The sequence below is a fragment of the Cottoperca gobio genome, chromosome 22 (genome assembly GCF_900634415.1).
Source record: "Cottoperca gobio chromosome 22, fCotGob3.1, whole genome shotgun sequence".
NCBI lineage: Eukaryota > Metazoa > Chordata > Actinopteri > Perciformes > Bovichtidae > Cottoperca > Cottoperca gobio.
This window is the reverse complement of record NC_041376.1, coordinates 9,944,170-9,969,461: the sequence shown is the minus strand read 5'-3', so window position 1 is coordinate 9,969,461 and position 25,292 is coordinate 9,944,170. Positions and strand designations below refer to the sequence as shown.

Below are 25,292 nucleotides of genomic sequence, written 5' to 3'. Positions count from 1 at the left end.
AAGACTTAAACCACCCTCACTGTGAGAATATAAAATGAGAGGTTAGACAGTGAGAGAGAGAACTTTAAACTATCTCTGCACTACAGTTGCATTAGCCAATTCTCATGGTGGGGGGGTCCTTCGTAGTTAATTTTGTCATCGTAAACCAGTAGAGAGTAAACAGGAAACCACACAGCGTCATCACTGTCAGCCTTGATCGAAACAGGCAGACAAGAATCATGCTTTTGGGACACTTTGAGAAGCATGAATACAGTACAGTGTGCGCTGTTGGTGATAGAAATGGAATCTGAACAAAACGACAACAAAGGGAGGGAAAAGGAACCAGTGACAGGAATCTCGTGTTCCCTGTGCTCAACCTGCCCAGACACGAACAGCTCTGACCTTCAGAACGGAGTTGGTCTCTTCCTGTTAGTTTGAGGGAGGAAGTCTTCAGGCTCACACATCTGTTTATCTCCTCAGCCCCCTATCCTGTAGTGGAGTGTGAGACTAAATACCACAAATTGGTGGCATCCGGATACAAAAAGGCCTGTGTGTAGTATAATCTGAATGCGGTGCTGCTATGATTTTTACAGCACAAAACGAGAGCTCATGCAAAGACTTGCATAAAATACATTTGAGAGAGTGGATTGTCTAAGCTCGTCTTATTGTGCTTCCATCGCTGTCGAACATAATTGTAACTTTTCAAGACCTAAAAGTGTATTGATCTGAGAGACCTAACAGCTGCCAACTAATTTTCTTTAATTTTCTTTGCCCTAACAGACGGGCGGTGTGTGCGCTACACAAAGAATGGGTCATTGGATTAAATGACTTGCCTTTTTGTTTACCTATTACCGTGGCCCCATTTGCAGGCTTACCTCGGGTAATGTCTGAATGAGAGGGAAGATTTAGGAGCCTTGTCTCAACGTTCATTACTGAGACTTACTGGTGGCTGCCAGCAGTGTCTGTGCACCGCTCGATTGAATCCGGGTTTGACCCTGCTGTCCTGCCTGCATGATTGATAGCCCTCGAAAGTAGCAACAGATAATGAAAAAGACTCTCTACACATTACTTGGACTTTTTGTGCATCAACACAACATAAATCCTGTGATTCTTTTTTATGATACATCAGTGGTTACATTAGATCATGGTTCTTACCTGTGCAGGAATGACTCCGAAAGCAAACTCCAATCATACAATGGCATTACAGTTGCAGTGCAATCTGTCTTGTACATTTCAACATTTATCTTTCAAAGCATTGCGTTAATGGTGTTGTTACACAACAGAGTCCATTCAGTGTATTTTAATTGAACTTCCAAAACATAAGAGAAGTCTATGACACATAAAATACCTGTAGGGGCTTTTTTTTCACACTAGAAACATATTCCTCAAATACTAATCTCACACCGTTTGCTCTTACAGAGATAACTGGCTGGGCTTGTTGGAATAGAATAGATGAAGGTGTAGCCAGGAATTTACACAACTTCCAGACAATCGCAAAGTTAATCAGAAAGACTAAATAAATTAGTTGCTGAAATTAAGTAATCTTAAATGACAATGTAACACTCAATGTTGTATACAGGCTTAGTCATCTCTGGTGAAGCACAGCTACTAGCATAGTGTAAGAACCAGATAAATCCATATAGTATAAATGCTTTTCACTGATTTTCTTAGTCACACTTTGGTTTATAGGTCTAGAAAAAAGGTATAGCAAAAGCTACACAAGGCCTTCCTGTGTCAGGTATTTGTTTGCCCTAAAGTCAAAGTCTGACACTCACACACACTGACGTGTTGTGCCACCCTGCCAACAGTTCTGGGAAGTGACGGCCAACATGAGCTTAGTAAGAGGATGAAGAACTGTAAGGCAATAGAGCAAATAGAAAAATAAATGAGGAGTGGATTTGATTTGTGGGGTTGGAAAATAATTTTCCTAAAATGTTCTCTTCCAAAGCCAGAGCTGAATCATAGGCAACGAGAATAACAGTGCCAAACAGTGGTAAAGGTGGAGGAGCCTGACTGGACAAAAATCTTCAAACCACTTCAGGAAAACCAGACCAATCAAAACCATCTCTATCCCTGTGAGTGTGAAGTGGATTCTAGTTTAAATCCCTCAAATGCACACATCTTGGTAATGCTAAAATGCTATTTTGTGCTGGGCACTAGAGAAAATGTGTCTAACTTTCTAATTACAAATATATTTAAACACAATGTGTCTACATCACGGAGTAGAATACCACCCTGAAATTGCACACTTTGCTGTAATATTGTGAAAAATGTGGACAGTCTGGTGGAGTGAGGTGAAGACATACCAACCCAGAACATCACTTTCTCCTTTCTATGATGTGTTGAGTTCACACACAAGCAGCTGAGTAAATTCACAACAATACACTGAAAAAGTATTTGACCAGCCAAAAAATGAAATACTGTATTTTGGGAAGAGAGGTACAAGCCATAAAAGGAACTGGAAGGGGACAGGGCAGGGTCAGAGAATATACAATCAGCATAAATCTGATACTCTGGGACATGTTATGTATTTTTTTTTTTTTTTTTAAATAATAATAATTTGACATTTGAAGAGGACTATGCAGTGGTTGTCCTCTGCCCCCTCATGCACCCTGCAAACAAGGCCTTTATCAGCAAAACAGAATCAAATCCAGAAATGTAAACATACAGTCTGTATATATACAGTACATCAATAACATAATAATAAGATGAGATGGGGTAAGGTGCAATATTCAACAAGATGCGGTAAGGTGCAGTATTTGGCAAAATTTGGCAAAGGAGCTACATATGAGAAAAAGTAAAATAATGTAATCCAAAATATTTTTTGATAATCAATTAAATAAAAGTTAAGAGAATGCCTTTGTATATAAATAGGCTTTAATAAGTGATTTAGCAGATACAAGTGAATTCAGGCCACACACCCTGTGAAAGCATATTTGATAATAAAAATATGTTTTTAAGAGGGATTTAAAAGAGGATAAGGAACCTCAGGGAGGTTGTGGGCTCTCTAATTTGTATAACGTTGTAATGTCTATGCTGGTGTCATAGATGTACAGTCGAATCAAACACTATAACTTTAGTGGAAAATTACAGCAATTTGGTCTGTGGCTCTACCAGGTTGTCTGTGCGCGTCCTCGATGGAGAAAGCATGTGACTGCGCGTCCCCGCGGAGCTTGGGGGAGGAGTCCGTTTACGGTGCAACATTGTCTTCGCGAGTAACCTCTCTCCAGCGTGTCACCGTCTCTGAAGAAGAGTAGACGAATGGGCTGTTAGGGATAAGCTCGATTTCTTTGACAATATATAAAGTGAGAACTCATATGCAAAACGCTTGAGGATTTACGGATTTAAATAAGTAAATAATCTCGGGATTTTGGTTAATTTCCCGACGGGCCGGATACAGCTTGATACCGAGAGGGAGACTCAACTCAGGTCCTTTCGTCCTGACATGGACACAGGAATTGTACCAGAAAAGAAAAGGTAACGTCAATGCTAGCTAGTGCTACGCAGCAGGCTATGCTGTTGTTTGAGAGCTGACTTAACAACTTTGGTCTTTAAATGGCATTTGTTTGCTCCTCTTTGTGTGACATTATGGGCTTTATTTCAAGGTTAACAGCTAGTTCTGTCGACAAAATGCGTTTTCTAGCGACGCTGTTATCGTTAGCAAGCTGCTAACAAAGCTAGCTAGCTGTCATTGAACTAGAGCTACTGACATGACACTGTTTAACGTTAGCCTACTTACCAAGATGCAGGTAACTTAATATCTTTGTTTTGTTTATTGTGATACATATGCTTTGAAGTAAGTTGTACTACGTCAGCTAACCTTACTACGTTATCGTGTCTGTGTTGAGTCCTCTGAGATATTATTTACATTTGTTTTGAATCTGGCACATATATCCGGTTAATCGTACATCACTGGTGGTGTGTTCAGAGAAAAGCTGCCAGCCTCACGTGAGCAGTGCTGGAGAGAGGTGTGTGGTTTCTGATTAAATATTTAGGGTTGGATGAAGTTGTCCTTGGTTTGAATTTCTCTTAATTTTTTCTGGTTTGGTTATGGTAAAGTTTAATTATATAAGTAATCATAATGTATATAGCATGCATGTACAGTATTTAAAACTACTTTTAATTCCACTGAACTTGTTTTTACTAACTTTAATTATCAGCAAAGTGCCAACATATTTTGTTAGTGGCAACTAGTGTTTCTTGCTCAAAAAGGTAATTTGGTAATCAAGCTTCATTTTGAGGTTTATCTACTTAAACAAAGTCAATGAAAGTGTTTTGGGAACAAGTTACAATTGACCACATAAGGCAGTTTGCTGAACAGCAGCTGGTTTCGTCACAATAGACAAATAAGAGTTGCAGCTGGAATGTGTTAAGTGATGTGATATACACTTAGTCATACCAACAAGTAAAAACCCACAATGCTAAATCTATAGTCATTTGAACCACAGATAACTATAAAATTGAGACAATGTATTGAAGTTTTTTGTTTTTTAATGTATGAGTTTAATTAATGACTGATCATCACAAATAAAATGGATGAAGTTGTCCGACTTATTGATTGATTTTAATTTTATTGACTAGTTATCATTGAGTAAAACTATTAATGAAGCTTGGCAGAGTCTATATTTAGTGTAATGGGCAGTGGACCATTGTGGTGTTTCTTGACATGCTTTGATGAAAACAGTAATTAGTATTGTCTGCAGAATGGGATAATTAACATGTGCATGCCAAGACTCTGCATCCAGCAGATTACTCATCTAGACCTTTCTATCATTGAAAGACACACTAAATATGCAGAGTCGGGTGATTAATGTATGCTGTTTATTTTTTGCCACATAACAGTCCTGGTTCCAGTTTGGGTGTCCACTTACTGTACAGATTCAGATGAAAGCAAAGGTGGTTTAAATGGGAACCACGGGTGCACGATCAGTCAGCTGAGTTATTACAGGCTAGAATCGTGTAGCAAAAAGTCAATTAAACCCTGATGTGAAAGAGTGTTGTTATATGAAAATGTGCCATGTTAGATACAGACCAAAGTGTACCTTGGTACTTGCACCAAGGTTTTGTAATACAATTTACGAACTGATTGTCATGGTAAAAGTAATACAATATGGAATTCAAAGGTCGGCCCACAATTACTCCTTTTTACAGTTAGTTTTGGGTAATCTCTTTGAGACATTGATAACTCAACATGGGTGCTATTTGTTCAATCGAGCTAAAGTTCTGTTTCATCTTACATCCTAAAATTCCACTGAGCTGCTGTTAAGGTCTTTTTACGGCTGTTTGTGTCATGCACTTGTGCCACAATGGTTGAGTGACATAAAGGTTCAACAACCTGTTTAGTTTCAATAACTGTGTTTATTTTAATCTTGGAAGAAATCAAGGGATGTGGTCTGGTTTGATGCCGTTTTGGCTGGTGTCTGTCAGGTGCCTTGGTGGTATTTATGTCCCATCTCTTAATCACTAGGGCTTGACGTCAATAGAAGTGGCCAAATGTGTGGAGCGATGCACTGCCTGGCAATTTGCAGATTGCCTTGTGTCAAGTGTGTGCCGGTAGTTAGAACTTGAAAAGGACACGGGGTTACTTGTGGTTATAGGGCATCGGTATTGTTTGTCTACACATTTTTCTTGTTTTATGTTTTATGACTGAAGACAGAACTAAAGATAATATCCTCTAAATGCATTTATTTTTTATGAGACTGATAAATCTCTGCTTTCTGTGGATGGTCAGTGTAGCTGATTGAGTTTGAATGTTACTGTGTTCAAACAATGCAGAGAGAGAGAGGGTTTTGGCAGCGGGGTATATAAAGGAAAACAAGCTGTTAAACTTCCTAAGCTTTAATTGTGAGGACTGATTGATTGTGCAGGGAACTTGCTCTTCACTGGAGCGTAATGTCTCAAAGGGAAACTATATCTGAAAGCATTTTCAAGGTTTTTATTGAGCACTAAGATTTCATATCCCACATTTTTCTGTGTAATAATACATATTTCTTTTGCTTCCGTCATTACCAAACATGCCACTGTCATAATGGGTTTGACAGTGTTTTATAAACAATACAAGGAAGTATGAAAACAATACCTCTATACATCATGTCTTCAACATGTTTCACATTAAAAATGTGTTGTTGAATACATTTGCATTTACTATTTATTAACTACTACATAGTTAAGTGTTCAAAATGTGCCCATATTTCAGTATTTCATCCTTCTTTTTTTGCCTTAGACTCATTGTCCATACCAAAATCTTGATTACAATTTGTATTTGTTATGTTTTTCTATTTTGTTTTGAGCTCAGGGATGATGCCTTTGTCTGTCACCAAATAAAAGTTATCTATGAATTAAGATAACTATGAAATACATTATAATGCCAAATTGCCACAAAGAACTGTTAGTCAGGTTGAAGATGAGACATTTTAAAATTAGATTTATATTTGTTGAACTCTGTGTTTTCAAGGGGCTTTTTGTGCCTTTTTATTGATACAGCATGATATTATGAGAGGGAGAGAGAGGGGATGATGTTCAGCAAATGGCCACAGGTCAGATTTTAACCCTAACCCTTTAACCCTAATCTAATTGGACATACTTTGAAATGCCAAAGTTCAGCAGTGTGGATGATTCCAAAACTTTGACTTTTGCAAAGTGCAAAATTCGATATTTTTGTACACCCGTCTCCAAGGGTCTTTCCTTTTGTCACATTTAAGGGAAAAACAAACAGATGTACGCATTCCCTGCAAAATTGCATTTGTTGTCAAACCTAATAAAATCGCACATTTATGAATGTCTTCTATTTTAATGAACACTTTTATATTGTCAAGTATACGTCAGTTTTAAACGATCCAAAATACACTTTTTCATTGAGCACACAAGGTGAAGCTTTGTGAATGACAACACTTGGAAAGTCGAAGGAAGTAAAACTCTTAAATCCAAGTTGGCTGAGTTTGACTAGCAACAAGTTAACTTGGTGACTGATTTATCATGGTGGTCCCTTTGAGTATGTTTGGCAGGACAAAACCGCCCAGTGGACGAGGGGCAGGCAAGAGTCCCTATTAGAAGTAGTAAATTATTAATATTATTGTTTACTGTGAACTTAAACATCTTGTTTGCCTTCAAGCTACTAGATGCAACGGCGGGTATGGTGTGTATGAGGATAAACAAAAACCTGTTATTAATAAGTGAAACAAGCTCAGGTGGGATTTTTAATTGCACACTGTTTTGTTTGCCCAACAATCTACAACATCTCAAAATGTACATTTTGTTTACATAATAGCACTCAATCTAATCAGAAAACAAAACAAAGTCTAATCGAAGCTAGCAATACAGGAAATGTGATTGTGTATGCAGTGATGCGTGTGAAGCAGAGAAACTGGGCATCATGACCATGTGCATTAATAGTGTTATGTAACCGTGGCCTCTCTGCACGCCTTTGTTTTAACATCAAGGGAACTGTTTTGTTTTCATTGAATGTTTCATGTAAAATATAAAAATATCTATATATAATCTCCTCTCCCTTTTTGTAAATTTGGAAACGGTGGAAGGCGGGTCATCCAATAGAATAGAATCGGACGGATGAAACCCTTTTTAATGGTCACACATGCAGAGCACACAGCACACACAGTGAAATGTGTTCTCGGCTTTTAACCCATCCTAGTACCAGGAGTCTAGTACTAGGAGCAGTGGGCAGCTAATGTACAGAGCCCAGGGAGCAATGGGAGTGAGGGGGCAAGGGGAATGTCCGGTGCCTTGCTCAAGGGCACCACGGCAGGGCAGGAGGTGAACTGGGACCTCTCCAAGTAGCAGTCACACTCCATCAATAGGCACAATTTTAACTTTTTATAGCGTATCACAGTAGCCAGCCATCACAGTAGGACTAAGTAAGTTGAGTTAGAGGGTTGTATTTTTTTATAATTGCATGCTGTGAAAATAAGTTATGCGTTCATCACAATCTGCTGTCTTTTATGATCTCTAAGTTTAAATAAGTTTACTACCTCTGCTCTGAATCTTTGGTATTGTAGTTATAATACACAGTGGCACAGACACTGTACTGCAGGGCTATTCAACTTCATTAGCAAGTGGGTCAATGAATCACTACAAATAACTCTTACTTACAGTAGTTAATAGTTACTAATACATGAAATGAACTAGTCACGTGCATCCCCTTTTTTCACTTTATTTGTATCACCTTAATTCATTACAGAAAGCAACCAGTCCATTCAAAACAGTAAAGTGTAAGCTATGGCTACACTTTTGTTTTGTTTTTTATATTCAGAACTCAGTTTTCACATTGAACAGGGCCGCTAATTGATTAGATCTGCTGTACTGTTTGTCCAGTTGAATGTAGGCTTAGTAAATGTCCTCCTTTTGTCTTGTTCCCCTGTATTTAGTGGAGATGTATTGCAGTGGAATATTACAGATGAACTTCATTTGAATAGGATTTGCATGAAGGCAGGTGATACAATGGAGTGCAGCCAGTACAGAAGAAAACAATGTGTATACAGGCTTGTACTGATCAATCATGTAGCCTCCAGTGGGAGCGCAGTTTATAACAATGTGTGGAGTTAATCTGTCATTGGATCATTCAAAGCTCAGCCAGCAGCTTTAGCGAGAGGACTTTCCCAGTGTTCCCTGTGTGCAATGGCTTGTTAATCATTTGTGATAATTTCACCTTGTGGTGATAATTTAACTTCTTTACATGAATGTAGGTTAAGGGTGATTGTTACAATAGGGCCCAAGTTGAACTTGAAAGAAAGGAAATGTGTTGATACAGAAGTGGTATCATAACTCTGCAATAAGCTTTAATGATGTCTGGAATATTCTGACTGTTCTGTGGGGTTGACGGAAGATATTGTAAATATTTGTCAATGATATTGGCAAATGTGCAAACATGTGGATGAATGTTTACACTAGTAGCTGTAATTGCTGTCTGGGTTGAAGCATATTTATATTACAGTATATGTAAACATCTTTCAGAGGAGGAGGTTTGTTGGTATATGCACCACCAAGAACTTCAGTTAGTCTACACATAATGTGTGTATCTGCAGGGAATGTATTTGTGGTATCAAATGGGAATTAGATGAACATAGAAAGATATCCATTGTGGTTATGATCCAACATCTTGTTTTAGTAAATTTCTTATGTTTGTCTTCTGCACAGCTTGAACACCCACCCCATAGTACAACTCTGTAGGAAGGCACTTGAGCAACGGTCCGCACACAAAATCCCAACTCACCGGTGTTTTTCTGAGACTTGTGCCGGGGTTAGGGCTGCCTAAGAGACAGAGGCCATGCTCAAGCGTTTTACCCCAGATTATTTATTCCCTCCACCGAGGAGGTTGTTTTCAGTTTGGTTTGTTTGTCAACAGGATTATGGGGAAAAACTGGCCCGATTGTTGGTGGAAGGGCCAAGGAAGAACCCATTAATTTTTGAGCGGATTCAAATCACTGGCCAGATGCATACATTATTGTTCACTTTCGTTATCATTTTGTGATGGGGCATTTGGCTTTGGTGGAGGTCTGCGTTCTCTGAGTGCCCTTCTAGTTTTGTAATCTGTATTTGATGGAAAGTTTTGGTCCAAAACCAAAAGCGTTCTAGCCCTCTCTTCCGGATGAAAGATCTGTCTGCAACCCTGCCAGATGATGTGATATGCAGAAGGCTGATTTTAGTAAGCTGGTCCATTTTCTTGTTGCAGAGCCTTAAATAACAACATGGCCTTGATCAATGCTGTAAGTACATAACAGATCAATTTCAATTAGGTGTACATTTCAAAGCCAAGGGCTTTTGAACTGCCATCCATTTTGTTGTGATGCTGCTCTGTTGTCTAAATGCTTTTGAGGTTGTAGTTGTGAGAGCGATGATGGCAGCAGCAGTCAGGTTGACTACTGCAATTATGTTAGTGGTCATGAGAGCCTCACGTATGCTCACTCGTACAACTAAAACAATCAAATCAGTGCTTAGCTTAAAAGCCAAGGTTTTTCCATTGTAATAAATCAATAAAATAACGTGAATAATTTAATAGTGACTTGCACAATTCACTGTGTCCTTTTAAAGCAGGGGTGGGAACCTTTTTCCCATCAAGGGCCATTTTATTTTTTACAACATCCTTCGAGGGCCATACTAATTATTGAACTCATAACCTCAGCAATTGTTTTTAAGACGCAGCCCATTCATTTCACTTTTCTTTTATGCTGTTTATACTTTTTTATCCATGTATCTTTGTTTTTATCAGAAATCAGAAATCCTTTATTAGTCCCACAACGGGGAAATGTATCTTGTCACAGCAAAAGAACATGTGAAGTAAAAATTCAGTACACAATAATTAAATAGAATAAAAAATTATATAAGTACCAAGTGGTTGATATAAAATAAAGTGAATATGATAATTGCACAGCAGTGATGCTTGGTGTGGTGGTCTAACTCTCTATCTTTCCATGTTAGTATGTTACGCTCTGCAGAGAGCTGCTTGTTGGGCCAAACTCCGTCGAAGAGCGTTAACTTTATCCAAACGCACTCGTCCTTTCAGCTCGTGCAGTTCGGCATGTTGCTGTAATGACGCTCAAGATTATTTTTCATCACCGCAAGTGCGTCCGCACAAACTAGACACACTGGCCTTTTACTTCCCCAAATAAATAATAGTTTGTCCATTTCTCCTGGAAAGTGCGACATTCTGCATCCACCTTTCTCTATTTTACACTCGCCATGCTGCGTTCTCTGATGTCAATGACAGTCTTGTTTAATGTTGAAGTTTTTTGACATGACGTGACCACGTGATGACACGTTCAGCTCGTGTTGTGTTCAAGGACCCTGACCTTGGTCAGTTGGCCGTTTTATACTACCGGAGGTTCCCCACCCCTGTTTTAAAGTCTGATGTTTTTGTTATTTTAAAATACTGCCAGGTCCTAAGATCTTGTTTGCACTGTGGTGAGAGTACATTAGCCAGACCTTGGATAACTGCCTGGATAAATGCTTGATCAAATATGGAGCTACTATGAGCAGTAAGCCGTTATGAGGAATTCTAATTAGGGCTGCACAATATCCAGTTTTTTTATCATGATCACAATGTCAACTTGCGCGATAACCACATCGTGAAGGACTGCTATATTGAACTCTGGGTTTTTTTGAGTTTGATGAAAGAGAGTTGAAGTATAACACTGCACTTCAAGATCTATCATTCTTTCTTTATTGCTGCCTTTTGCGTTCGGTTCAATGTTCAATAAAGTAATGTTGGAAATTATTTTCATTACATTTTTTTTAATTAAGCAAGAATTTGTTGTATTTTTGCTCAGAAAGGCAGAACCGAGTACTCTTAAATATCTGTTATTTATCGCAAGCAACATCGTTACCGCGATATTCAAGAATGTTGCAGCATGTTCCTCATATTGTGCAGCCCTAATACAATATGGCATACAATTTGTTTGTCCTGGTATTTGAAGGCGTCACTCAGTCTGTGTTTGTGTGTGTTCTCTTTGTTAGTATTATCATTCTCCTCCCTGTAACCGTTGAGCCAGACTCATAAATGTCTGTTTCTTGGCTGTGCGCCAAGAAACAGACAGGAGAATCCAAGCCCGGCCTCCCATCCAATCACTCTGAGGGGGCGGACTCCATTTCTTTTGGTTGGCAGCCAATAAGACGGTTGCAGATAACCATGTATGTAAATGAGTCTGACGGGTCCAGTCGGCTACTTGGCTGTGAGCTTGCCTGTTGTGGACTCCAGCTGCTGCAGCCTCCTCAGTGACAGGCCAGTGGCCGAGCAGACTCTGCACACACACTCAGTCGGGATGTCAGCTCTTGTAGTGTGCGTAGGACGATCAAAAGCAGTTTGTGGCCAGGCTGTGGCTGATCCTCCACTTGTCTCCCACAGGGTGAGCTCGGAGCGGAGGAAGGAGAAGTCCAGGGATGCAGCGCGTAGCCGGCGTGGGAAGGAGTCGGAGGTGTTCTACGAGCTGGCACAGGAGCTGCCCCTGCCCCACACTGTCAGCTCCAGCCTGGACAAGGCCTCTATAATGAGGCTCATCATCAGCTACCTGCGCATGAGAAAACTTCTCAGCACTGGTCAGTATCTGTAGTTGTTGTATATGTCAATAGACAATTTAGCTTGGGCAAAATCAGTATTTAAAATTGTTTAAAATATTATTTCTGGTCTCCCAGTGATAATTAAATTGTGCCGCAATTTTCATTATTACCCTTTTTTTTCCTTTTCTTTTCTTTAATGGTTTTTGTTCCCCTCACATGCCACAATTAAAAGGATGTAAAGGATATTCTGGTGAAAGGAAACGTGAGCACAGTGTTAGATGCAAAACGGACACTGAGTTTGCTGCTTTAAGAAATTGACTCAAACATTCGCTATACGTAGTGGTAGTGTTGTTTTATGTGTGTTACCGTGTCCTGCCTTGCAAACAGGCTCTTATCCCAACAAATGCTTTTCATGTAAATTTCCTCTTGTTTTTATTTTCTTTCCCTACCTTCCTTTATCTCTCTCCTCCCCTTTCCTCAAACGTTATCGCCTCCAGATGAGCCAATGGCAGAGGAGGAAACCGAGCTTGATACACAGCTAAACAGCTCCTACCTAAAGGCTTTGGAGGGCTTTCTCATGGTGCTGTCTGAAGATGGAGATATGATCTATCTCTCCGAGAATGTCAACAAGTGCCTGGGGCTGGCACAGGTTGGTCCGATTTCACCCGCTGTGTGTCAACATTAAGGAGACCACAGAGGAAAGAGCATAAGATTGATGGGAAATGGAGTCAGAAGCAGAAAATAAAATATGGTTGTTGTTTTTGTAGATACTGCTCAATAAACAGACGCATACACATTAGTCCTTTTTTAATAGTTAGAAGTTGCCACACAATGTCTACTATGAACAACTTTACTTGGTACAAGACTTACACTCTGTTCTCACTGTCTGCTGCAGTTTGACCTGACTGGACACAGTGTGTTTGACTTCATACATCCCTGTGACCAGGAAGAGCTGAGGGAGATGCTGGTCCACAAAACAGGTGAGAGACTCCAACAGTGAGCAGATTTTAAGACCTCACTGATGGGCAAAATTGGGCACACACAAACCCTCTGTCAGGTCTGCCAGTTCTCCAATCAGCAGGGAATCCAGTTCACTCTTTGCTGGCAAGTTCAGACCAGGAGGCTGTCGGAACAAGTTATTTTCCCCCACTTCAGTCCTGAGGTCAAAGTGATTGGGGCCGGCTAGGTTTTGAACTTAAGTAACACCAAGTTTCACTCAGCATTACCGGAACACTTTCTCTTTTGCTTGCGCAACACAATTAAGCATAGCTTTGTTTCAGTGATTTTACTTTTTGTTTTATCATTTCCAGTGAGTTCAATTTAAGTTTCTCAGTAAAACGTTAAAGTTAAATTAATGTTAATGACATGCATGAGAACCCACATTGGCTTTTTCTGCTGGGCACTTTAGTACACACTGATATTATCTCGGCTACAACGGCTACCACTTTATTTAACTTGCTAAGCTGTCCACAGTGCTCTACAGCTTAATGTCTCCTCAGAATGCAAATGTGAACAGTTTATAATAAAAAAACTGAAGTAAAGAAAACTGCAATGGAGTCTGTCAACATCTCTTCTTGTTTGTGTGATTTCAGGCTCTAAAAAGGCCAAGGAACCAAACACAGAGCGCAGCTTCTTCCTCCGAATGAAATGCACCCTCACAAGCAGGGGCCGCACTGTCAATGTCAAATCGGCTACATGGAAGGTAGGTCCTCGTGGAATCAGTGAGGAAATGTAAAAACATTATGGAAATAAATGTATTTCGTCATAAATATTCATTTAGTTATTGCTGTTGTGATTTTACTATGTGCACGTACGTTTATCAACACTGGGGATGTTAGTTGGCCAAATTTCAGGAAACATTTAGATATTCTGGGTTTTAAAGTGGAAGTATAAATATTATCTTTCTGATTATTGTACATGAATGGCACCCTTCTTGGGTATATCAAATCACGAGACTGCATAATGGCAGTTTGTGTTTTAATGCCACTCCCCAGTCTCAACCTGTTGGACGACAAGTGAGCATTAAATCATTTTAGTATAACAGTATTTAAAAAGTATGCTGATGTTGAAGTTGTATCTGAATAATGCCTGTAGGTGAAGAGTTAGAAAACTATGGAGTTTAAATCCACAAAACTGGAACGATAGTCTTAATTGCAGCGGATGTCTACATCTGCAGTAATCCGATAAGTTAATGTGCAAAGGAAATAGATCATGCTGGTCTTAATACAAATGAAACCATCAGTGTCTGTAAGTGACACACGCATCGGAAACCTGCATCGGATGCATTACTTGAATCGGTATTGAACCTAAATGGAAAAAGAGAGTTGAGTAAGCATGAAAACTTAGAACTCACATAATTAACCAACCAATTATAATGTACTTTTATCATTTATTTGTAAAGCCCTAATTACAAATTCATCTCAAATGACTCTTTAAATGTCACATTTCCTCTTATACAAAGTATAGTATGGAACAATTGGAAGTAATCAATATGTGAAGGCTAATGATCATATCACAGGCACCCAGACTTAATTTAGTCCTGGAGTGGGCAGGCGAAAATAATGGTTTCTTTTATGTAAAGGAAAAGCTGAGAAGGAAGACAATTATTATACAATTATTGATGCAGCCCACATGCCAAATACTTGTATTTATTTAATTATGTCTAATTGTTACTGGAAATGATAATAGAATATCCTGATCCTCCTGTTGTCGCTCTCCAGGTGCTCCACTGCTCAGGTCATGTCCGTGTATATGACAGCAACACTGAGGAGCCTCCCAACGGGCACAAGGAGCCACCGGTCCCCTACCTGGTTTTGATCTGTGACCCAATCCAACACCCCTCCAACATTGAGGTCCCTCTTGACACCAAGACCTTTCTGAGCCGCCACACAATGGACATGAAGTTCACATATTGTGACGAGAGGTGAGTTTGCCCATCTGAGTGAATATTAAGAAGTTTAATGGGGAACGATTGAGCTGATTTAGCCACCTGTGTTGTAGCTATTATTGCCAAAGCTCTCCCTAGAATAGTCACAGAGAGCCACCTAGTGGTCAGTGTAGATACTACAGAAGCCAGTCTGTGTGTCAGTGGAATCATTTATCCTTTTTTGCTTGTCCAGGATCACTGAGCTCATGGGTTATGACCCAGAAGACCTGTTGAATCGATCTGTATATGAATACTATCATGCTATGGACTCAGACCATCTTACCAAGACTCACCACAACTGTAAGCATGAACAACACGAGTACATTGAATTAAATCTTGTTCTTAAATCCACAACAAATTTCAGTTGATATTTTTTGCTAAACTTTAACCGAATGTCTAAATCTTTTCTCATTTTCTCTTTTCTTTGCTCTTAGTGTTTGCAAAGGGCCAGGTGAGCACAGGCCAGTACCGGATGTTGGCCAAGAAAGGAGGCTTTGTGTGGGTGGAAACCCAAGCCACTGTCATCTACAACAACAAGAACTCCCAGCCACAGTGTGTTGTCTGTGTCAACTTTGTGCTCAGGTACTATAAAGCCTCTTCGAAGAGTGTTTTCAGAAGAGATTGTAATGTAGTAAGCAGTCTTTTTGTTGTGAGATAGATGAGGAACTGGCTTGTAGATTACTACCGTGTGTTTGTGTTTATTTTCAGAGACATTACAAAAATACTTACTGCTGCATAACTCTGTTACAGTGGCATCCAGGAGGAGAAGTTGATCTTGTCTCTGGAGCAGATCGAGGATGTGAAGCCAGTGAAGGAGGAGCAGCAGGAGGAAGCAAAAGCTGTGGTGGAGAGCAGCCAGCTCGACATGTCTCCAGCCCTGTCGAAGGACGAGGAGAAGGTCCCAGAGTTGGATGTGATCAAACTGTTCACTCAGGCGGTGGACGACCAGCCTCTGGCGAGCCTGTATGACCAGCTGAAGGAAGAGCCAGAGGCCCTCACCCTGCTGGCCCCAGCTGCTGGAGACTCAATCATCTCCCTGGACTTCAGTTGCCCTGGTTCGTGGCCTCAGAAACACACACTTTCCACAAGTCTAGACCCAACGTATAATACGCTTTTTGTAATTTTGTTTGTTTTTAGGTGTTTATTTGCACTTTGTATATTCTTCCGACATTACTCACGTAAACGCGAGGTTGATGCCACATAAAACTACTTTACAACAAGTTACTACATATTTTAGGGTTCTATTATTTTATCATTTAATGTATTCACTGTTATCATTATCTTATTATTATCTGACCTTGTTCTTTGATTTGATTGTTTCTGATGGCATGTTTTCTCCTTTATTGCTGTTTATTTATTGATTCCTTTTTGTGTAATCCTTATCTTAGCGTTTTGAAAAAGGTGTACACATAGTGTCGTCATGTGCGTCAGTGTTGATGGAAAAATAGATCAGAATTCTCACACGTATCAAAGGAAAACTGCACAGAAAGTTTGGCTCCTCCTTTTGTTGCTCAATACTTTTAAATTCTCTGACCAGATCGGACCGGTATAGACATTCGCTTCAGTGTTAAGTGAACGCTGTCGGCTCCTTTGCGGTCTAGACTAGGGGTGAAACTTCTCCACAGCAGAAATCAGTTTATATCCTGTGTGATTGAAACCTTTCTAACCTTCCTCTGTCTCCTGGTACAGAATCAGAGATCCAGCTCCAGAAGGAAGTCCCTGTCTACAATGATGTAATGCTTCCCTCCACCAGTGACAAGCTGGCTCTGCCTCTTTCCCCTCTGCCGCCCAGCGAGCCTATCCATGTCACCACAACCAGCTCAGAGGCTGCCAAAGCTGAGAGCTATGCTCGAGCCCCGTCCACCACATCGAGCAGCCACAGCTCCTCAGGGGTCAGTCAATTATGATCACCTTGAGATACGCTTTTATTCTCTGCTTACAGGCTTCGTTGAATTGTAGTCTTAACAAGCTGTAAAGGTTTTACTAATATGTACTGAGAAGGGAATGACCGTTGACTGCGCTTCTCTTTAGGCTGACCGTCCACTGGACTTTTGTTTCCCCATGGACTCGGAGATGAAACCAGATTTCAAACTAGACTTGGTGGAGAAGCTGTTTGCCATTGATACAGATCCCAAGACCCCGTTCACCAGACAGGTAATAATGCCAGGAGATACTGCAGACTTTACTGCATTTAAATAATTGTATTTGTTGATCTAATACAGTAAAACCTTCTCTGTATTCTGATTCTTTGGCCTTTTTTCTCTCTCCTAAAGGCAATGGAAGACTTAGATCTAGAGATGCTGGCTCCCTACATCCCTATGGACGATGACTTCCAGCTGCGCAGTCTGTCCCCAGAAGAGCCTCTGTCTTGTGTGACAGTCAAATCCCTTGAGAGTTCTCTCCTCCACGTCACACAGGACATCAACAGCTATCCCCGCTCCCCAGTCAGTGCACCAGACAGTCGAACAGCTTCCCCAGAGCCACTTAACTCTCCTAATCCTGCCACCATTGTTGCTAAGAGGTAAAGTTTCCCAAATGCTCCAGATGTATTGTTTTATAATGCTTTTTTGGGTAAACTAATCCCTATTACTCTGCTGCAGGACCCCACAGCTGGACAAAGAAGTCTCGCTCAAGATCCTGGCAGCTCAGAACGCACAGCGCAAAAGAAAACTGGGTGACATAAAAGAAATTCTTGGACAGGTAAGTCCTCAACATCCAAACATGGTTTATATAGATCTTACTTTTTGATCTACAGATGGAGAGCTTGAGTGTCTGTATTTGATGATTTTCCCAGGGAACTTCGCCCCCAGAACAAGTGGAGCAGGGCAAAAAGCTGAAGGCCTCAGAGTCGGGAACAACCAGGACCATACTTCTGCTGCCTTCAGGTGAATAAACTTGATCAAGTTTCAAGTCTTCTCCATTACCTCATGATGTTCATTTAGTAAATGATGATCCCATTTAGAGTAAAATAGACGATAAAGCAGCGTATGCTCTACGCGCTAACACACCCCATTTTTTGGAAGTTCTTTGAACTTTAACCCTTTCACATGTTTAATGTTCATGAAAGTTAATTGTAACATCTTAGTGGCCTAAAACGTCTTGTTAGGCGTTCGGTTGTACTTGGCTCCACCCTCTCGTGTCACTTCTGATTATATTATTAAAAAATAATGGCGACGGCCAAAAACCCAAGGCTTCAAAACGGTCGTTCACAAACCAATGGGTGACGTCCACATCTTATATACATGTTTAGTGTTTGCACAGGCATGCACTAAACACCGGCAGAATCATAATTCTTAAATATCTCGTTCTTTCTTAGATGTGGCGAGTCGTCTGCTGGGCAGCACATCAGAGGGCACCAGTTCCCTGTTCAGCCTGCCGCAGCTCACCCGCTACGACTGCGAGGTCAACGCACCCTTGCAGGGTCGTCAGTATCTGCTGCAGGGAGAGGAGCTGCTTCGCGCTTTGGACCATGTCAATCTAATCTAACTTAAATTGAAGGCGCCTCTGCTCACTGCTGGACTAGACTGGACACTACAATTTCTCCCTCATATTGTCACTCCCTCTGCAAGACCCCTAATGTCACCCCACTGCCCCTTTTATTTATGTATCTGTACGAGTTTGACTAGTCTGGCTGCTGTTTGTGCACCTCATGTGATATCAGCAGCATTCCACCGTGACAAACACAATGGCAGCATCTGGGTTTTGGTGCAAGGGATTCAGGCCTCATAAGATGCCCAATTGTCGTCTTTTTGTTTTTGTTTTTCCCTCTCCTCCGGGGAGTCTCTCAGCACACAACGCCTCGACAGATGACCCTTTTCCAGCAGGTCCCCACAGACCCTGGCGCTACGGCCAGCAGTATATTGTAGGCTTCAGTCGCACAATTTATATTTTCATAAAAAGAAAAATATTACCAGCAATATATATTAAGCCTTTTTAAAGTCGTTTTAATGGGATATGAACCATTTTATTTTTCCTCCCATACTTGTATGTTGTAGTACTCGTACCTAACAAGATGTCTTTAGTCCAGAAAGTATGAAAATATTTTTTAAACCATAGGTGGTTTGAATGTTATCTCCATTTAATAGCTATCAGTCTTTGAGGTAAATGCATTTAATTGTGTAGCAGTCCAGTACATGTCACTTTATTACTTTACTGTAAGTGTGTGTTACTGTACATATACCAGGGAAATGTTACGCAGTACGGCTTTACAACTTTGACTTAGTCTCAAAGTGAAATCTGAGAGTATACGCTTCACTTTCTTTTGATCGCTTTTCATCATGAAGAATTGGCATTTTTCTAACATTAAGTGAATTCATGTACTTGGTTTTTATTGTGTGACACTCAAAACAGTCCATTTAAAATATGTGGGATATCCATATTTTACTCATGTGATCATTATCATGGTAGCACTTGTGAGTTGTCAAACTTGTTTGCTCAGTTTAATACCATTGCTCCTTGCCATTAGTTCGGTCGCTCATGCTTCTTGTTGCCGTCTAACATTAAATGGCTTTAATAAAGTGCATTGTTTCAGGTTTCATTAACTTGCAGTTTACCAACACTGTATTTTGGACTCTCGAAACACAAATTCATTACGTGACACATGACTAGTTTTGCTACTCTGCCAAAAAAAAAAAAAAGTTTGTAGAAAACATTTTATTTATTGTACTCCGAGAAACCTGTGAATAAATACGAGTGTTTATCCATTTAAGTCTTTAGCTACTGGCAGGTTTGCGATGATTCAAACAGTTTGACTGAGAAATGACATTGAAATCATTGTGTTGTAAACAGCCATGTAGATAAAGACTGTTTCAGACAAACAAAATGACTTTTGGAGCTCAAAATTGAACATTAAAACACGAACTAATCATGTGACACTCTGTCCCCCAGTTCATCGTGCAGTTAGTGTCACTCTGTGCACTCTGAAGTAATTTGCAGTTGAAGCAACTCTTGTCCTCTCTGCACCACCATGATGATTTTGTCGCTGCTGCGGACGGCCTGGTAGATCTCCTCTGAGGTGTTCACCTTCACTCCGTTAATCTCTAATACGACGTCTCCTGGTTTCATGCCAGCTCTGAAACAAGTAGGACAGTACTGTGGCTTAGCAACATATCATACAAGCTAAACTGAGGGTGGAAAAACATTTTCATTGACACATTATATAAAAAAAACTTCCATGACTATTCACAACCCATAAGTACACAAACAGAACCGCATCATGTTAATTATTATCTGAAAAATAAACAGTCCTTTCCCATCTGTGGTAGTTTGTTACGTTCATATCCACTTTAAACTACAGTCAATACATTGTCTTATGTATTCATTTATATACGTTTAAAAAAAAAAAAAACATGGCACTGGCCTTCGAGCATTTCTGAAAATGAAGGCAACATAAGTATGTAGCCAACATAAGTATGTAGCCTACATAAGTATGTAGCCTACATAATGCAGAATATTTCATGGCTCTCTAAAATGTACACATGCCCAGCACTGTTCAAACAACAGATTCAAACATAATTTTAGCTGGCTGCGGTACATGGAGGGAGAAAATTCAGCAAAGTGCGCGATAGTCAACAAAACGCCAATCGACACATTAGAGCAGGGGTGTCAAACATACGGCCCGCCAGAGGGTCCAATCCGGCTCGTGGGATGATTTTGCAAAGTGTAAACATTTGTTTGGATCAAAGTAAAATACTATATTGTTCAGTTCCAGATATGTGACTAAATGTTTGTGCCTTTGCAGACACACTGATCTGTAAGTTGTAACGCACATGTGTAAATGATATAATTATATTGTTGAAATTGCACTTATTTTTCTTAAGAAATGTTAATGTTTTGTAAAAAGATAGTTTATTAAATGTGAACATTTTTAGAATGTACTTGTACTTTTTTGCACTAAAACAAAAGGAAACATTTGGAGTTGTTGTTATTTATAGGTTATTATGCTGTGATGCTACTGGGCCGGCCCAGTTGAGATCAAATTGGGCTGTATGTGGCCCCTGAATTATAATGAGTTTGACACCCCTGTATTAGAGCTACGTTACATCAACAGCCACAGAAAATAAATGTGTTATATTACCAACAAATATAATAAACAACATAATTCCATTACTTTTCCAAAATGTTCAAGGATATTTAGTAATTCTATGACTTTTCCGGTTTTCTATATCCAGTCGCTTGGTCTGCTTACCTGTTGGACGGGGAGCCCATGATCACTCTGTGAATCAAGATGCCATGAGTCACGTCTGGGAAGGACGGGTCTCTCAACTTCAACTCTGCAATGATGCTGAAGCAAAGGGACAAACGGAAACATTCGGTTTTAGACGCTCTGCTTTATCTCCACTTCATTTCACTGCAGCCATTTCTGAGGCATTTACCTCGGTGTCAGTGTGAGCATCATTACACCAATGTACCGCCGCTTCGTCTCTGACTCACCAAACCAAGAACCTTGAAGATGCACAAAAACAGGATGTGTAAAAACTATTTCTTTCATAAGAGAGAACAGTTGGATGTTATGGAGAATACTGGAGACAGAAAGAGGCTTTTGATTCAGCATTTGTGATTCTTACTCTTCTTTGTTGCTGCTTGATCAAGAAAAAGTTTCAGGCGATCAGACGGAATAGCAAAGGAGATTCCTGCAGTGACCTTCATGGTGTTTATACCGATGACTTCACCGTCCTAATTACAGGAGAGATAACACATTCAGATAGCGTGTCGTGCACCATCACGCTATTTGGCTACCAAAGTTCAGTAATTTCAAAGTTCTCCTGCAGTTTCATTGATAGCGATAAGTTATCCAGTTGCTAGGAAGCAACTTTTATACACAAAAAAGAATAATTGATAATCATCCCCACTCTCAGTTTACATATCCTGATGCAATAGAGAAAAGCCTAATGCAACGATTTGTAACAACATGAAAGTTCTTTCATGTAACATTAACAACTACAGAACATTAAAATCCCCCCTGTCTAGTCAAGTGTCATACACCACAGCCGCGATCACAACACGTTTGGTGACATTTGAATGCGATGATCAACATTGTGACTCACCAAGTTAATCAGGGGACCTCCAGAATTTCCAAACTGCAAAACAAAATCAGTCGCATGTGATGTCAATGAGTCTGAGTCTCAGCAAATCCTCTCTTCAAGCTTATTTCTTTCATGACTCTTTCATGTTCCTAACATTTGTCTGTCCATTGAAAGCAACTACTCTCTCCACCATAATGATTTTGTGTACGTATATATCCTTTAAAATAATTATCGCAGAAATACTCACATCAATGGCTGCATCAGTCTGGATGTAGTCCATGTTGGAGTTGGACAGGCCCAGCTCCTTCCCGCCTCTCTGTACCGAGCTGATGATTCCTGACGTGATTGTGTTTTGTAAAGCAAACGGGCTCCCCATGGCAACTACAAACTCTCCTTGTCGAATGTCAGACGACCGACCAAGGCTGAGCGTGGGTAACGGGTTCTACATGTCAAAGAAATGGAGAGAGAGCAGTTCAACAGCACTTCCTCACTGCTCGTAGGTCATACCATCAAAACAATAGAGCTTCCTATTTTATCATTGCCCAAACATGCACGTGTCCTGCTTTAGTATAAAGAAGCTGGTTCAGCCTTTGGGTATTCCATCACAGTACTGCTTTTCAGTGGGACAAACAGAAGGATATAGTGGTGTTTTAGTAGACTGCATGACGGTCATTATTCAGAGGTCGTACAGGAGGTTTAATTGAGACAATTTAACTGTTTACAGGTCTGATGTTTGTGATGATGTTGACCATGACGCTGCTTTATAGAATAGAAATAGTATCGCAATCATAATATGGCATAGGTGCCATATTCCCTCCTTGTTTGGTGAATGCTTAATATGTTACTATAAACACATTTAGTTTTATTAACCAGACATTTCCCAGGTTTCAGGTTTGAGAAGAAACCACTTATTGTTTTCTTTCTCTTAACTGCATTTACTTTTGTTTTCTCTTTCTGATCGGTCTGTTACACTGATGATCTGTCGATAGGTCCGTCGTCTCTGTGCTTCCACCACTGATGTTAGCAAATCTGGATCCAGTGAGGTAAAAACAATAAACCTACAGTTCCTTTAACAGAAATCATTGTAGTTAGTTGCTCACCCTCGTAGTGATTTTGATGGTGGCAATGTCTGCCGCTGGATCAACATCTTGCACAGTGGCATTGTACGTCTCCCCGTTGGTGAGCTTCACGCGGACGCCTCTCTTGTTGGCCACAACGTGAGCGTTGGTGACGATGAGTCCATCACTGCTGATGATGAAACCAGAGCCGTTTGACACTGGGACTTCTCTTCCTGAAAATGGGTGTCTGTAAAACAGTAAAAGAAGTTTATAAATGTATCATGTAGTTTAATCCGCACAGCGAGGAAAACAAAAACATTATTTTAGCGATTGACAAACAGGCAGCTTCATCAAGACCGACCTTAAGGCTCACATGTCATTTGAGAATGAGCATAAAATAACAATCCACTTTTATAACCTGTTATTCTACATAGTTACGGTACAGAAATACCAAACATCTAAATCACAACGTTACAAATAACAGTTCCTTATTGTTTTCACATTATTAAATTAAATGCTTTTGGATTTTTCAGCTACTTATATTTATGAATTAAAGAAATTATTTGTGAGCTCTGTAATTTATGATGGACCTTTGTCATCTTATATAGTAAATAATTAACTTGAATGGATACCAAAAATAATCTTTACGTGCAGTTTCACCAGACAGGTGTTACACTAAGTTATGTGACACATCCAATTATGTGAGCCAAAGGAATTTAAGCTATGTTGCTCTGCACATGTTTTTATTTATTTGTTTTATTACAATCTTTATTTTGATAAGTGTTACCAGAACCTTTTCCCCATGGTATTTAGATTGATCAAATGTTGCTAGCTGTGACTGCTGGATATGCTGGCCTAAATGTGTAAGAAGAAGGTGTAGTAGTAGGAATGGTTGGGAAATTGGGAGTGGGTTTAATAAGTATTAATGTCATTGAAAAGTTTAATAATTCCTATATCGTATGAAAGATGTGGAATATTCAAAGTTCTAAATTAAGCCCTGTTGTTTTCCCTACACGTTTGTATTGTGAGTTTATTATAATTGTGTGTTTGTATTAACATGCTTTGGCAACATTGTATTCATTGCAGTCATGATAATAAAGCCGCCTGACATTTTACCTATTACATTATGTGGCACTTTTTCAGTCAACTCACCTGCTCACGATTTCAATGTACACGACAGCTGGGTTTGACTTTTCGACCACATCTGCAATAAAGTTGTATTTATACCGGGGGCTGTCGGGTTTAAAGGGGGAAGCACACTGAGCTGAGGGCAGGATGAGTTCAAGAAACCGCCCGGATATCGACACACTTCTTTCCTTCACTTTGTCATGTCTTTGACTGTCCAGAAGCACCGCAGCACAGAGTCCCAGCCCCACAGAGACTGACTTGAGCAGAGCAGACCTGCTGTTGTTGTTGTCCCGACCGCTACTGTCCCACTCCACCGCGGGTCTCCTGTCCAGGCTTGTGTCTCCCTCTGCTCCTCTGTGGTTACATGTCACCACAGAGGACACCTGGCTCACTGTCCTCTCTGCCAAAGAGTTAAGTCCCCGGCTCTGACACCGAGTGTGTCTCCTCAGTGCTGAGAGAAAACGGCTACTGAGAGGAGTTGCTGCCATGTTGCATCACTTCAGTCACACCGGCTCAGGAGTTTTTAGACAGCGAAACAACAACTAATATCCAAATATATTTACAGCGGTCCGTTTTATATAAACTATATTAGTTACACTGCTTAAATAAATAAATAAATATACAGTTCAAATACTACATGTGAATTTCACCGATATCTACACCTGACAGACAACCAGCGACAGCCAAGAAATCAACAACCTTACCCGGAAGTTTGACTTTGACGCGTGCTGCTTCTTCTTCTATGTTTTTCTTCCAACAGACGCGATTTGTCGTATTACTGCCCTCCACAGGATGGAAAGAATTAAACAAATATAGAAATGAAAATGTAAAAATATGATATTAACCTATTTGAAACGGTAATTGCTTTTGTGTTGTTTGAGGTAAGAATTGTTAGCTAAAATATTTAAACGAAGCTCAACGTTTGTAAATTTGCTATTATGAATGTGAAATTGAGTCATAATTATAAGTTATAATTTGCAGTACTCAAACCACAAAAGCTACAATACAGACATAAAATAAAATGTAACATAAAAGACTTTACAGTTCAAAGTTTTTGTAAAAAAAGAGTAAAAAATGTACCTTTGGCTTTTAAACTTATATGTATATAACTTGGCTAGAATAATCAATATATTTATGGTATATGCCTCTTCCTCAAATGTTCGTTCATAG

The 25,292-nt window shown here is 39.9% G+C and overlaps 2 protein-coding genes across 4 annotated transcripts; one reads left to right on the top strand and one right to left on the bottom strand.

Moving 5' to 3' along the window:
- Nucleotides 1-3,174: 3,174 nt before the first annotated feature.
- hif1aa (hypoxia inducible factor 1 subunit alpha a) lies at nucleotides 3,175-19,431 on the top strand. Of its 2 annotated transcripts, XM_029460143.1 has the most exons (15): nucleotides 3,175-3,456; nucleotides 11,834-12,024; nucleotides 12,483-12,634; nucleotides 12,881-12,965; nucleotides 13,578-13,687; nucleotides 14,706-14,908; nucleotides 15,105-15,211; nucleotides 15,346-15,493; nucleotides 15,662-15,966; nucleotides 16,601-16,803; nucleotides 16,943-17,065; nucleotides 17,185-17,432; nucleotides 17,512-17,611; nucleotides 17,706-17,796; nucleotides 18,228-19,431. In XM_029460143.1, the coding sequence occupies exons 1-15, from the start codon at nucleotides 3,425-3,427 to the stop codon at nucleotides 18,395-18,397; spliced, it is 2,268 nt and encodes a 755-aa protein (XP_029316003.1). In that variant the 5' UTR covers nucleotides 3,175-3,424; the 3' UTR covers nucleotides 18,398-19,431. The 2 variants fall into 2 exon arrangements, with proteins under 2 accessions (XP_029316003.1, XP_029316004.1); XM_029460144.1 differs by lacking the exons at nucleotides 3,175-3,456; nucleotides 11,834-12,024; nucleotides 12,483-12,634 and adding an exon at nucleotides 12,713-12,736.
- On the bottom strand, nucleotides 19,217-24,848 carry LOC115027100 (serine protease HTRA2, mitochondrial-like). Of its 2 annotated transcripts, XM_029460146.1 has the most exons (8): nucleotides 24,147-24,848; nucleotides 23,037-23,241; nucleotides 22,184-22,378; nucleotides 21,958-21,990; nucleotides 21,478-21,586; nucleotides 21,286-21,355; nucleotides 21,099-21,194; nucleotides 19,217-19,982 (listed from the first exon to the last, which is right to left on the bottom strand). In XM_029460146.1, exons 1-8 carry the CDS (start codon nucleotides 24,608-24,610, stop codon nucleotides 19,817-19,819), a joined length of 1,338 nt encoding a protein of 445 aa, XP_029316006.1. In that variant the 5' UTR covers nucleotides 24,611-24,848; the 3' UTR covers nucleotides 19,217-19,816. The 2 variants fall into 2 exon arrangements, with proteins under 2 accessions (XP_029316006.1, XP_029316008.1); XM_029460148.1 differs by lacking the exons at nucleotides 23,037-23,241; nucleotides 24,147-24,848 and adding an exon at nucleotides 22,876-23,020.
- Between the last annotated feature and the right edge of the window lie 444 nt (nucleotides 24,849-25,292).